This window comes from Pararge aegeria, chromosome 6 (assembly GCF_905163445.1).
Source record: "Pararge aegeria chromosome 6, ilParAegt1.1, whole genome shotgun sequence".
Classification (NCBI taxonomy): Eukaryota; Metazoa; Arthropoda; class Insecta; order Lepidoptera; family Nymphalidae; genus Pararge; species Pararge aegeria.
In genome coordinates this window covers 4,439,524-4,454,951 of record NC_053185.1, presented here as the reverse complement: position 1 = coordinate 4,454,951, position 15,428 = coordinate 4,439,524, and the positions used below count along the sequence as shown (strand labels likewise).

At 35.9% G+C, this 15,428-nt stretch overlaps 1 protein-coding gene across 1 annotated transcript in view; it reads left to right on the top strand.

The window, feature by feature from the left end:
• Positions 1-3,517: 3,517 nt before the first annotated feature.
• Positions 3,518-15,428, top strand: part of LOC120624497 (integrin alpha-9-like) — a 34,757-nt gene continuing 22,846 nt past the window's right edge. Inside the window, exons 1-10 of the mRNA XM_039891080.1 lie at positions 3,518-3,599; positions 4,956-5,105; positions 6,161-6,298; positions 7,276-7,340; positions 9,509-9,626; positions 10,161-10,355; positions 11,077-11,165; positions 12,200-12,436; positions 13,817-13,928; positions 15,122-15,337. Of these exons, the coding sequence (XP_039747014.1) occupies positions 3,593-3,599; positions 4,956-5,105; positions 6,161-6,298; positions 7,276-7,340; positions 9,509-9,626; positions 10,161-10,355; positions 11,077-11,165; positions 12,200-12,436; positions 13,817-13,928; positions 15,122-15,337 (1,327 nt within the window). The 5' untranslated portion in view covers positions 3,518-3,592. The remainder of the gene's footprint in view (positions 3,600-4,955; positions 5,106-6,160; positions 6,299-7,275; positions 7,341-9,508; positions 9,627-10,160; positions 10,356-11,076; positions 11,166-12,199; positions 12,437-13,816; positions 13,929-15,121; positions 15,338-15,428) is intronic.

Sequence of the window (15,428 nt, the reverse complement as noted above, 5' to 3'; positions counted from 1 at the left end):
TCTAAATATATTTGTTTATTTATTACTTTCTATTAAAAATTATTACTTTTCTATGTAATTGGGTATTATGTTAGTTTATAATAGCATAAATATATATCATATATATCTATTATAGTATATATAAATTTATATCGGTATTTGTGTAGTTAATATGTAAATGTAGTATGTATGTTCATGTAAGTTTATTTAATTTTTTTGTAACATACTTTATGCACCATCCACTTTCCACTTTTTTATCGGCTTCGTACGCTCAGGTTGCTTTTATAATATCACTTTTAGTGATAAGGCCGCCTTTGCACCCTAGCACTAAGTACTATTACTGTTTTCCTTGTATTTTTCCTAGTGTGTTGTGTTGCAATAAAGTTTTTCTATTCTACTCTACTTTTGGAATAAATAAATAATTAATAATTTTAAAGACGATTGTGATATTCCATAATATTCAATGACAAAGTTATATTGACACAAATTAAAATATTTATAAAATGTGAAAGTGATATTAATGAATTTTAAACAGAATATAAAATAAAATAGTGAATATTAAATGAAATGGCGGAGTCCCAGGAACATTTTATCTTTCAACTCTTTCATCAATAAATTATAATAAAAGTTTTACTTCAATAAAAAGGTTACACGCACACACTTTTTTTTATGTCAGTTGTCATAAGGTTCAAAATCAGAAACTTTTGGCTACTTTATTATTTTTACATTTACGTCACTTTTTAGGGAAATACGTATAAAGGTATATTCAGAGCATCTATTAGGGTTCCTTAACAAAATCATATCCACTATCTAACTTACTGTACTGTTTTCACATTTCGTGCTATTTTCTTTGATGTGCAATAAAAGTGCGTTTATTAATGCATATTTCAGCATATTGTAATTATAAAATTAAGTTGCTGCAATTAGTTTTTATAATAGAAAAAAGCTCTATAAATACAGAGCGCGTTGGAGTTCTATTCACGCTTTTTTATACCACCTTTTACCTTTTCTCATATTCATTTTTTTTAAATTCTTGACAATAATGAAAAAAACTATTAAAAATTTATTAAAAAAAAAACCTTTTTTTTAAATAAATTAATGCCTTCTGTATTGCCTTTGATCCTGCAACCAAGAGAAAGCTTCTTAAGATGTTGGTCGAAGCTTTTCACGAGAATACCATTGACTGAAACGAAGATCGGAACAATAAAGGTCGACACCTTTATTATTAAGGCCCTGGGAGTAAAGTTTGAGATAAGTATAAGCCTGCTTTACTAGTTTGGTGATAAGAGTTTTAAAATGTAGGAACAAGGCACTCGAAAGATCTATTAAACGTTTATTTTTAACACTCTATGTAACGGTTATATTTTAAGTCCGTGCATTTTTTCTGTACCCTACATTGACAAAATGGGTATCAATCGATTCGTGTTTATCAACATAAGTGTCGTACGGGTACGTGACAACTCAATAAATCTCCAAGAACGATTAACTTTGCAGCGTAAATTAAGCAGTAATTTATGCAGCCATATGTTGTCAAAAAGGTGAATAAAGAATACATTTTGGGACACAAAACGTTGAACGTTAGTTTATAACAACTAAGTAAACCTAACTGCAATTTTGCGTTAGCAGTATTTTTGTCTTTCTTTTCTGCCTAGAAAATATTATTTCATCGTGTACAACGGATAACTACAGTCAAAAATATGGTCAAGATTATAATGTATTTTTCAATGTGAATAACTTCATTTAATAAAAGTAGTACATATTTTGGAATACTAAGCATTAAATAATTAAAAAATATTTTAAATAAACAGGTTGTTGCATGGAATTGTTTCATTTAGGATCGGGCTGATCTTGAAGGAAACGATTCCTAACAACATGTCCTAAATATGGAAGATTTAAAAACAAAGCAAGTTATAATTCAAGTTCTAAATCTTTAAAAGGGGTAATAGAAAGTCAAAACCGAGCTGGAAGTAAACTTAAAAAAGGACCAAAATCAACCAGTTATCGAACACTGCTAAATTATTGCAACCGTATTAACCACTCCCTCCTATGAAATGGGAGGCATATGTCCAATAAATAAGTTACATTTCTTAATCTTGCGGAAATAAAAAATAACTTACCATTCATTAACATAATGAAATTATAAGAAAAGGAACACTGACACGGGGAAATAAAAACGATGACCTAAATTAAAACTACGACTGGATGACTTGAATATTCTAATTAAATGATTTACCGCTAAATTATCGTAACAAAACTATTTTGTAATTAGTTTTCCTCAGCGTTTATTGAGGATGGTTTTATTCTAATTCATATTATACATTATTTTTACGAAAGAAACTCTGTTTGTTTGTTGCATTTTAGCAAGGAGTAGGGTGTATCCTGGGGAAGGCTTAATTTTTTTTAATTTCATCCCCAAAGGGATGAAAGCTTGTATGAAAGTCCGACATTTTTAAAGACAGAATGAAAGTTGATTTGGTAGCCCAATTCTTGAGGACGGTTAAAAGGTATTTAAAATCACGTTACAATTCTCGGAAGACAAACAAAAGTAATGGCGCAGGCGATTGGGTAGACGCCGTAGGTCGAAGTATATTGTGTAGTATGTCGAAAGGAAGTTTGTATGGAAAACTTACAAGAAATTGTACGCCAATGAAGTCGAAGGGGACCGTTATATTATAAATACGAAAGTGTATCTGTTTGGTTGTTTTTTACCGATGCTAGGATCTTCCATTGCACCAATCCTTTTAGTACCTACAGAAAAACGCCCAAGAGATGGTTTAAAAAATTTTTATTGCCTATATATGGATCAACAGCTTACTTGAAGATATTTTGCATAAAGTGACAGATTTGGATCCTGGAAAATAAAACAATTTTGATAGTGTTTTTAAACATTGAAGCAAACGCGGACAAAGTCGCCGGCAACATCTGGTTAACGTAACAAATGCGAATGTGAGATGAAATACTGCAAATACGTTCTCAGGTGTACGAAAAGGGGGTAGGACAATGGAATGGGTAACATTTCATCGCAAAAAAAGTACTGTTCCTGAGAGATAAAAACAAATGAAGTTATAGCTAGCGTAGCCCCATGCAAGAGCTAAAGTTATACCTTATTTCTGTGAAACGTGGATGAAACACCATCAGTTTCATCTTCGTAGTAAAAACCGGTATTCAAAATGTTTAATAGCGCATTACCGTGCTTACCACATATTGGTAGTCGGGAAAACGCCATTTACCTCGTACAGTTTATTGGTTTGAAACGTGGATGAAACGTCCTCAGTTTCATCTGCGTAGTAAAAACCGTTATTCAAAATGTTTAATAGCGTTTCATCGTTTTGACCACGTTGGGATTACGCCATTTAGCTCATACAGTTTATATTTCTTAGAGACGTTGATGAAACATACTCAGTTTCATCTGCGTAGTAAAAACCGTTAGTCAAAATGTTTAATAGCGCTTCACCATGCCTACCACATCGCGGTAGTCGGGATTACGCCATTTACCTCATACAGTTTATTTTAAGCCCTCATGCCGATAAGTTATAACTTCACACATTTACGCGTTTTCCTGTTTCAATATATTTATGGTTATTTTAAGCGTTTGTTATACTGGCTCACCAAAATGACAGGTAAGTGGTATTTTTTAACCCCCGACGCCAAAAGTGTCCGTGTGTCGTCCATCCTAATATTATAAATGCGAAAGTTGTTTGTTTGTCCTTCCTTTACAACCTAACTAAGCAACTAAGTGTTAGTTGAAAGAACGGAAAGTAACAAAAGCTACTTTTTATTCTTTTGGTTCCAACGAGATTCGTTAAAAACCGTAAAAAGTGCAGACGAAGAACGCGGGCGACAGCTAGTGTTTTAAAATTAGGAGGGATAAATACTCATGGACTCGATAGAACAGACCTTCTACTGGCTAAAACAACCCATTCCTGGCTCAGTGGTGTGCGCTTGATTGACGATTAGGGGAATGGGTTTAATATAATTGCCATACCCCTAACAGAAGGCTCATAAGAAGACTTAGCGAGCGATGGAAAGAGGAGATCCATAGAAGATCTAAAGTTACCGACGTAGCTCATCGAGTCGCTAAGCTAAAGTGGCAAGGGGTGAGGCACATAGCTCGGAGAACCGTTGGTGTTGGAGTGGCAACCCCGCACCGGTAAACGCAGCGTTGGTCGACCCCCAACCAGGTGGACAAAGGACAAATAAGTCGCGGGGAGCCGCTGGATACAAGCGGCCAGAATCGTGGAGTTTGGAACGCCTTACAAAAACCTATGTCCAACAGTGGGCGTCAATCGGTTAATTTGATGATGATGACCCCTAACAGGTTAGCCCGTTAGGTACCATCTTAAAAAACTGCCTTTTGGTATTCCACCAATGCCGTTGTCTACTTTACCTTTATGTCTTTCCTTATTACTTCCATATTCATTTGTAAAACCTCCCACTTCTTCTTTGGTCCCATTATGGTGATTAGATTCTCTACCTTTTTTCTCATCCCACTTCCATCTATAATGTGGGCAATATAAAAGTCATCATCGTCGACTGCCTTGTTAGTGAAATGTTAAGCAATGTTTAACAAACGACAAACGAGGCATATCGAATTCATTAACTCTAATGAACAGTTTTTATTTATAAATAAACCAACGAAAAATATATTTTTCTACGGAAATAATAATTACACAAACTAAAATTAATATTTACAAAAAATATAAGCCGTCTAACTGTTCACTTATGGGCATGTTGCCCAAAAGCGCTATTGCCCCTTTGAATTGCTAGACTTAGCCGTTGGGCTAAATAAGCGCCAGCTCTTGGGTCACCAGACGTAAGGACCACAATTTTTCGTGGACACAATTTTTGGGACACAATTTTTCGTGTCCGAAGATCATGGGTCCAGTGGGACACTGAGTCAAACTCAAGCGCCGCAAAAACGAAACACTAAATTGATTCGACGCCAGTTCTCTAATTAACCATAACATTATTTTCAGCAAATGTACTGCTTCGGTTCCAATTCATATTATTGGTTAAGTTGAATGCAGCAATCTATTTCCATACATCGTCCTATCTAGAAATAGCACCACCGGACGAGGCCAAAGATTTTGGTTTAACTATGGCTTATCATTCTAATCAGAGTTTAGGTGAGGAAATATTTATAAATTGATATATTGTAATAAATTTATACGTATAAGATTTTTTTTTGGTTTGGTAGTTTTATATTGAGGTTAAATACAATAATAATAACAAACTAACATTAATATTTACAAAAAATATCAGCCGTCTAACTGTTCACTTATGGGCATGGTACCCAAAATGATGGCGTCAAGACCAAAACTTGAATGTGTTAATACAATTTAAGATTGTACTTGTACATATGTTTTTGCATGCGTGTTTATATATCTTTGTGTTGGTGTGACTGCGTTTATTATTTTATAACAATTTATATATTTTATAACTTTTTCAGTCAATATATATTTTTTATATACTAAATATTATTATAATAAAAAAATAAATATACTACGACCATACACACACCCCAAAGCAAGCGTAGCTTGTGTTTTGGGTACTAAGATGACTGATGAATATTTTTATGAATATCATACTTAGAATATACATATAAACACCCAGACACTGAAAGCATTCATGCTCATCACACAAACATTTTCCAGTAGTAGGAATCGAACCCACGGCCTTGGACTCAGAAAGCAGGGTCGCTGCAAACTGCGCCAATCGGCCGTCAAACGATATAAGAGTAGTAATAATCAACTTTACGGACGGAATTGACGGACCGAGTAAATTGTCGACCGGATGCAAGGTCTTCTTCTTAGACCAGGACGCGTTTGGAACCCTCGTAGCTTTAGTTTTAAGTTTACGAATGTCGTTATCGCCATCATCTCACTACCGTGTGGTTCTTATGTACGCATCAAAAGTGCCACCTGTGGCCGGGCCTACTTGAATAAAGATATTTTTGACTTTGACTTTGAAAACAGAGCAACATTTCGCAGGGCATACAAGAATTGATGATGAAATGCATGTGAATCCTCATTGGCTGTAAATACACCGGCAACCGCGCCCTTCACAATGCTGCTTCGCGGTAATCATAAGCTTGGTTGTAGTACTTCCCTAGACGAGCTCTGTCACAAAAACCTCTACTACAACTATATTAAACCAAATCTATAAATGTTATTTGTTCTAGTTGTCGGTGCACCCTACAGCGATCGAAACGGTAAAGTCTATACATGCCCGATAAATGACGAAGTATTGAAAAACAGAAAAGCAATGTGCACGCAAATTCCTATAGACATTGATAAGGAGGTTCCAGACCATAGCAGATGTAAGAAACATCTATACTAGTGTATATGTAAGGTTATAAAGAGGAAAGATTTTTTTGTACGTAACCATTACTTTCACAATTTTTTATTGTTCACCTCGTATTGCCAACAAACGCTGCGTTTACTGGTGCGAGGTCGCCATTCCAGGATTTTTTTTTTATTCCACTACAAGTTAGGCCTTGACTGCAATCTCTCACCTGGTGGTAAGTGATAATGCAGTCTACGATGGTAGCGGGCTATCCTGTTAGGGAGTATGGTAGTCATATCCCTAATCACTTATTTTCCGGACCTGTTCATGCACAAAAGCACTGCATATGCAAATTATTTTATATAACTCTTATTGGAGGGGAATTTTTTCCATTTTATGCCATCTACCTGCTTTATGCATACCCTGGTCAAAAACCCTGTGCACGCCACTAGAGAGCTATCCATTGATTGCCTGCTGAGTGACCCTGAACCTTCTCATGGTCTCCTTAACCCATGGTTATTGGATAGAAGCAGGCTTTACTTTGCGGAATTACATGATATATTATGAAAATGAAGCTTAATATGCTATACTCCGCGAAAAGCAGTACAATCTGTTTGGTGTCTTCTAAATAAAAAAAATAATAATAAGTGCGAAAGGGTGTTTGTTTGTTTTTACTTCTTCGCACCCTAACTGGGCAACCAATTAACTAGATTTTTGGCAAACAGTTAGTTCACTAAAGAGACTAGGTAACAAATGCTACATTTTATCCAAAATAAAACAAGTGTTCCCACGGGATTACCCCGAATAAACTGAAATTCCTATGTGCGTAAAGTAAGCAAAGTATATATAACTATATGCCAACAATCAAGTCAAATGTTGTTTAGTTAGAGCTTAAAGTAACGACAAAAAAACACAATTTCGTATTTATAATATTAGTGAGAATCGAGTATTAGTGATATTTTTGGTGTTATCTTAGTATCCCCGAGCTTTGTATAAACTTTATTATTTTAGCACAACGTCATGAGCAGAGCTATGGTCTCGGAGCATCTATAGCTGTAACTCCAGATTATATCTTTGTAAGTTTTATATTTTTATGAAAAACTAAAGGCTTTGCATGACTGGCTATGATTTTGTTTTTAATTTATAAACTTCTATCTATACTTATAATAAAACTGTAACTGGAAGATTTCTGTACATTTAATATATTTTGAATATTTTGACCGGGGTATGCTTTATAATCGATACTGAGTCCAAAATAGATTTTTATTTAATTTTTGTCCGTCTGTCTGTCTGTCCGGGCATCTCGTGAACTACTGAACGGATTCAAATAAAACTTGGTATAGTGGTAGCTGATATTCCGGGTCTACTTTTTATCCCGATAAACAATAAGCTCCTCCCAAGAAATGACATGAAATTTTTTATCAATTTTACTTCATAGCTCCGTTAAATTTGAACCGATTTTATTATTTCTTTTTTTATTTGAAAGTGTATACTATCAAGCATGTATTGTGTAATTTTAATGAAGATCGGATCAATATTGTCGGAGATAAAGTACATAACTATTCACAGGTAACAGCGAGTCGCAAAGCATATGGGGCAGCGATCGTATGCATGCGTACCATCCTACTTATATTATAAATGCGAAAGTTTGTGAGTAAGGATGTATGGATGGATGGATGTGTGTATGTAACCGATTTGATGCAGACGAAGTTGCGCGGGTCAGCTAGTTAAAAATAAAAAGTCAGACATGCTGCCTCGTAGCTGACTTTTTTTTACAATTAAAGCTCTAGATCTACAATTTTTCTCTAGAACTCTAATAATATAATCTAATACATATCTGTCATCTTTAAGGCAAATTTCGTTTGCCCGTTTCTCTCCCATAAGTTTGTAAATCCAAGTGTCACGAAAAGGTATTTTGATTTTTCGGGTTAATTTATGATTTATGAATCAATGACACTCGAAATTAAAACATCAAAAATTAAAACAGACAGACAGAAACACAGTAAATGTAGTTTTGTATTTGCTATATTTCAGACAGACAGTCAGATGTCCAGATGATGTTGAGAACTCTCTAGCCTACGGGTTTCTCAAGAGATATTTCTTCACCCTTTGAGCTAATTATACATTTGCTTAAAACACACAAAACTCCTAAATTTTGTTATTCATTTTTGGCTGAAGTCTGAAGGCTGAAGTCCTAACCAGGCTTTCGACGCTCTTATTCTTTTGTATTGTACTTTATCTACTCCTATTCTATTGAAAACACTCGCTATTTAGTTAACTAAATAGCTTTTAGTATTGAGACAGAGTTTGTCAGGGGAAGTATTACTGGGATTTTTTTCTTTCGTTAAGCATCATTGCTGTGTTCCGGGCGTGATTGTCGGTGTAATTACAGGCGCATGAGGCTAACACCTATGCTTTCAGTTGATGGACACAGGGTGAGCTGTGTAATATGAGTTCTTTGCATGCCCTGCGAATTGTTTCTCTGTTTACAGGCAATGGTTAAACAGGTCAAAAAACTAAATGGGCAGGTTTAAAGTAGTGCTGTAATTTCCCAAAGGGACAAGGTCACGTCAATGTGGTTTAGTAGTTTACAGACTTGTTGTACTACTTATTTAGTACAAGTAAAATAATCTAAAGCTTTTTTTTATCTGACTTAAAAGACAACGGAGTGTTATATTATTTCCCGAACGGATAAAACGATTTTGATTTTGTTATTTTCGTTTGAAAGGTGTGTCCGGTGTGATCTTTAAACCAACGAAAAAAATATTTTTGTAGGGAAATAATAATTACAAACTAAAATTAATATTTACAATAAATATAAGCCGTCTCGTTTTCGTGTCTGAAGACCATGGCCCCAGTGTCTCAAACGCAAGCGCCGCAATAACGTAGTCATTACAAATAACGGATTATTTACGGTGCTTAAGCATTTGAGCAGATTCGGCAGCTGCTGCCGCTTTTTGGGACGCACTCGGCAAGTGTGTGTTCTTAGATATGTTTGAAGTCAATCGGTCCAAGATGGCCGCCGGCACAAAATTAAGGATTACATATTATGTCACAACTCACTCAATATGGATATGAAATGAAAGGGCTTGTTTTGTAGATTACTATGCATTACGACAAATTTCAAATCCAAGATTTCAACTACATTTTTTTTGGTCACAACTCCCTCACATATTGAGGTATCAAATGAATAATAGAATAAAGTACTCTATCACAATTATAAATTTATTTTTTTAATTTTCAGACCTGCGCTCCGTTGCTCACTCAAGAAATTAAAACAGAGGACGGTCCACTATTTGAGCCGTTTGGGACGTGTTTCATATTTAACGGCACATCCACAAGCCGCTATTCTAGCGATAAAAGTCAGTTCTTTTACTTTTTTCATTAGTATTCATCTAATCATAGGTCATCAACATCATCAAACCATTACCGGCCCACTACAGGGCACGGGTCTTCTCTCAGAATAAGAAGGATTTAGGAGGTTCGTCCTCTATTATTGTCGTCCTCTATTTACAGCTTTTCACAGTGGAATCTTCCTTCTGAACCTGAACCTGAATCCTTCTGAACCGGAGGTAGAGCCACTACAAACCGACTGGCTTAATGTTTCAAAAGTTCTTATAAACTGGACCTACTTGAAATTAATGAATTTTGAATTCGAATTTGAGTCTACCACGCCGGCCTAGTGTGGATTGGTAGGCTTCACACGCCGTTAAGAACATTATGGAGAACTCTCAGGCATGCAAGTTTCCTCACGATGTTTTCCCTCACCGTTTAGAGCAAGTGATATTTAAATTGCTTTAGTTAAATTACAAAAATTAACTGAATTTTTAGTTGGTATTAATAACCAGACTTAAATTTTCTGACTTGTAAAATACTTTATTCATGGAAATGTTTAGGGCTATTAAACGGAACTGTTGGCTGGAGAACGTTGGCTGATGTCGACAACAGATTGATTCTTATAGCTAAGCAAAACGGACCGCTTAGTGATATACACTATATTTTCATGGACAAACCATCAGAAGGGGTAAAAATCGTACAAGAGACAACTACCAGCGACAACAGAAAGCAATATAATTCATTTATTAATAAAGGTAATTTGAAAAAAAACCTTTTCAATAATTTTTAGCCCTTGATGCAAAAACGGCGAGACACATCAAACTAATAACAAAGTTTTTATGTGTCTTTGTGTGTGTGAGTTTCTGTCTATAGTATCATCATAGCGCTAAAAGCGATGTACGGTTTTTTTTTGTTTGATGAAACTTTGTACACATATTCTTGGAAGTGTTAGAAGTAACATAGGATACTTTTTATCCCGACATTAAGCTCGGTTCCTTTGGGAGAGGGGATGAGTTTGACCGACTTTAATAATTATTTTTGTACTATAGAGGTTATAATATGTGTTTAATTTTGCCCAAACTGTGGTTGGAGATAGAGGACAAAACTCCACAGCGGACAGCAGCAAACCCCTTATTTAAGGTTTAGCGATACTACATACTTTAAATTGTTTTAGATCTACAATTAAATTTAATGCCACATAAAAAATAAAATCAAACGCAGACGAAGTCGCCGGCAACATCTAGTAAATAAAAATAATAATATGCATATAATGAAAGAGCTTGACTAGTAGTATACTTTAATTCACTGTGACAAATTTTAACACCAACATGGCCGCCACCCCAAAATGGCGGATTACAGTTTTTTTTTGTAACTCCGTCAATATGGTTGTCAAATGAAAGGGCTTGACTAGTAGAACAATGTAAACTATATAAAACGTTGGAAGTTTCTTTTCCATTAAATAAATATTTTTTTTAGGTACTGCGTTCGCTGCGGGTAACTTCATAAAGGGTTACCCAAAACTATATGCATTTAGCGCCGCGGAGACAAAGAATTATCAGGGTTTGGTAAGTATACTCATAGTAAGTTCAAGACTTTGGATTTGATTACAGTAGGCGGCAATAGCGGATGGTATTTGTTTATTTATTACCTTTTCTTTATCTTTATTTGACGGCCGAGTGGCGCAGTGGGCAGCGACCCTGCTTTCTGAGTCCAAGGTCGTGGGTTCGATTCCCACAACTGGAAATTGTTTGTGTGATGAACATGAATGTTTTTCAGTGTCTGGGTATTTATCTGTATATTATAAGTATTTATGTGTATTATATTCATAAAAAAATATTCAGCTCAGCTATCTCAGTACCCATAACACAAGTTACGCTTACTTTGGGGCTAGATGGCGATGTGTGTACCTATTGTCGTAGTATATTTATTTATTTATTACCTTTTCTTTATTTGTGTTTACAGGTTAACACAAATAAAGAAAAGGTAAATATGAAATGGTACATGGATGCTACCATCCCAATAGCATTTTCACGTACCACCAATGGAGATTTCAATCAAGGCCTGTGTTAAATAAATAAATATACTACGACAGTACACACATCGCCATCTAGCCCCAAAGTAAACGTTGCTTATGTTATGGGTACTAAGACAACGGATGAATATTTTTATGTATAATATACATAAATACTGATTATAATGAACAGATTAACTCCCATACACTGAAAAACCATTCATGTTCATCACACAAACATTTTTCAGTTGTGGGAATCGAACCCACGGCCTTGGATTTACAAAGCAGGGTCGCTGGCCACTGCGCCAATCGGCCGTTTTAATTTTATTGGAATTTAAAAAAACAGTGATGTTAGAAGAGAAAACTAAATGTATGTATATATAAACAATAAACATACCTGGGAAGCGTACGGTGACCATGAAGCGAGTTTCAAGCTTAATGTCACCCGAAAAGTAGCTATACATATATGCACAGTAAAATTAATGTAGCCCATGAAAAGCTTTCGGTAACAATGACGCGAGTTCCATGATTTTTGTTAACCCAAAAAGTGCTGTGTTTTCACTAAAAAAAGTTATGTTTAATCAACAGATTGCGTTTCTCTGGTATAACGTTGCTGCCAAGAAACTAGAGTTGTTGAAAAGTGACCAACGTGATATTGCGTTGATATTACACGATAAAGTAGATGCCATGTTCGGTTCATCGCTTCACAGCGCGAACGTCAATGCTGATAATTACACGGATTTACTTGTGGGAGCGCCTGCGCATGTTAATAATACAGGAGGCTATGAAAACGGTGCCATATACATTTATTTAGGCGGGGAGACAGTAAGTAATGATAATTCTTATCACTAGTTAATTATGTGTGTTTATTAATTTTATGACAATAGTTAATAATGTAAAATAAACGTTTATTATTATTACGTGTAACAAATTAATAGTCAAACGGCTTCCTTGCAGCATGTATTAGCAGCGCTTTCTTATATAATTTTATTTTTATTTTTTCCAGTGCTGGGTGAGTATCTGTAAACTATAAGTATACACGTATATTATTCATCAAGTGCATAGCGATAGCATAAGCTACGCTTATTTTGGTGCTAGATGGCGTATGTGCATTGTCATAATAAAAAAATAAAAAATTCATTATGAAAAAAATTACGGTAACCGAGTGAAATGTAAACACAAATTTGTATATACAATCATGATTAAGGCCTACCTATTGTGTGTAATCAACAGACAACTTAAATACGGTCCATTTTTTTTTAATTATATCTAATAATCGACGGCAGATAGCCTATCCATTGACGGCCGATTGGCGCAGTGGGCATCGACCCTGCTTTCTGAGTTCAAGGCCGTGGGTTCGATTCCCACAACTGGAAAATGTTTGTGTGAAGAACATGAATGTTTTTTAGTGTCTGGGTGTTTATATCTATATTATAAGTATTTATAGTATTCATAAAAATATTCATCAGTTATCTTAGTACCCATATCACAAGCTACGCTTACTTTGGGACTAGATGGCGGTGTGTGTATTGTCGTAGTATATTTATTTATTTTATTTATTTATCCATTGGTTAGTGAGAAACCATCGCCTACAAAGCAACACTTCGCAGGGCATGCCAGAAACACGTCTCCGAAAAGGAGCCCGCAACGGAGTTCGAAGCTCTAACCAATAAGCTTTTATAGCTATCGTCTAATTAAAAAAAAAACGTTTGTGTACTTATGTACACGCGTTAGAAGTTATACTTCTTTGGCGTAACAAATAAATCTTCTACGTTTGTAGAGAAAACGACACTAACAATAGAAAAAATGTATTTAATACATTGAAAGTTTCATTATAACGCATTATCTAGTTATCTCATTATCGGACCACCAAGTGTCACTAAACATTAAAATTTGAGATTTTTGTTTTTGAAATTGAATCAATTAAACCTCCGGAATGAGCCCACAGACTTTGACTTTAAAAATGTACACTGTCAAACCTTATTTTGAAAAACTAAAATGTCGACTTCAGGGTGTCCGTACTTTGTGACGGTGTGCGCGCGCATCGCAAAAAGTGAGCCGGCGGACGATGTTTTCCCTCTGACTCGGTTTCCTTCATCCTCTTAAAAACCCATGTGCGCGCGCATTTCGTTACATCGTTAATATCACTCCCATGATTTTTCAAACGCCGGTAAAAGTATAATTTCAAAAACAATTTTATTTCAGCATGTTAAAAGTCATTTAATTTTGACTAAACTATGCATATACAGTACCAAGGACGGCTCGAGATTTGGAACAAGCATTGCAACGACCGATCTCGATGGGGACAGCTATCCAGGTTATCAATCATATTCTATGCCTAACAGCATTGACAAATCTTATCGAGTATTAAAACATTCGAACATGGGAGTAAAATGGATCTTATTTGTATTGAGTTATAGTTCAAATTTGCCTATAACTCAATAGTTACGGTATTTCACAGAAAATTTGAAAAACAATAATCAGAAGTACGGGGTTTGCGACTCTAAAGCGAGTTCAATTAGGTCCATTTTACTTTGACGATACGGTGTTTTATACTCGAATACGACTCTTCGATTGCAAGTGAGCTAATTTTGTACTAAGGTCTCAGCTTATAGTCTCTACGCTGCTCCACGCATTCTGTGTTGGTTGGCGGGCTTAAACAGCTTAAACGAAGCAAGTGATATTTGAATTGATTAAACGAACATAACTTATAAAAGTTAGAAGTGCGAGCTGGGATTCGAACTCGGCCCCCCGAAAGTGAAGTCCAGTCCTACCCACGGGGCTATCTCCGCTTATCTCCCAGTGGTAAGCAATGATGCAGTCTAAGATAGGAGTGGGCTATCCTGTTAGGCTGTTATATTTAACCCATACACCTAATTGGTATCTAAGCGACATCGTACCGTAACGCTAAATTGCTTAGCGGGACGTCTTTGTCGATAAGGTGGTAGCTAAACCAAGGCCTTCCTCCAGATCAGACCAGGGAAAATTCAGAAATAATAAATTCCCAAACTGCCCAGGGGTCGAACCCTGGACCTCCTACGAGAAACCGCAGCGCTCACCACTGTACCACCGATGTCGTCAGGTTTTGTACGCATAGATATATCTCTACTACTCCAGATCTTCAGCAGCTGAGACCACATAATAAGGAACATACAGAAACCGTGTACACGACTAATATTGAAAAATCAAAAACCACTCCACTTTAGTAGTGTCTCTCGAACAGGCTGGCAGCAGGCAGGTTAGTCAAAACGTTTACCATAAAATGGGGAAAATGCGAAAAATATGTGAGATAGCATCATTCCGCGGGTTATAAGAGAGACGTGCGCGGGGCGTTTTCACTGTTTTTGGATACAATCCACTGCATACAATAATGACTGAATGAGGCATCTTTTCTTAATTCTGTGGCTGAGACATTGCCCTTTTAGCCATAACAATACGGCTAGGTGTTCTACGACACACACACACTACGTTCACGCCTTCGCGATCGCCCTAACTTAATATTATTTTCAGAAATTTTTGTAAGCGCTCCTTTCGAAGACAACGGCAAAGGCACTGTTTACATTATTTCTGGACACACAGTTCATAACCTACTAAAAAATGGTGAGACGGAGGTCCATTTAACGGAGTTAGTCTACACGCAGAAAATACAAAATTCAAATTTACAGAGCTTGGGTTATAGCCTCCAACCTTTACCGGTGCCGCAGTTTGATGAATACGGACAGTACTGTAAGTTTGTAATAATATTGAGACTACACCCCGACACACAGTGGCGTGCACTTCATGCACTCGTAAAAGCACTGCTTACACTCATTTCTTG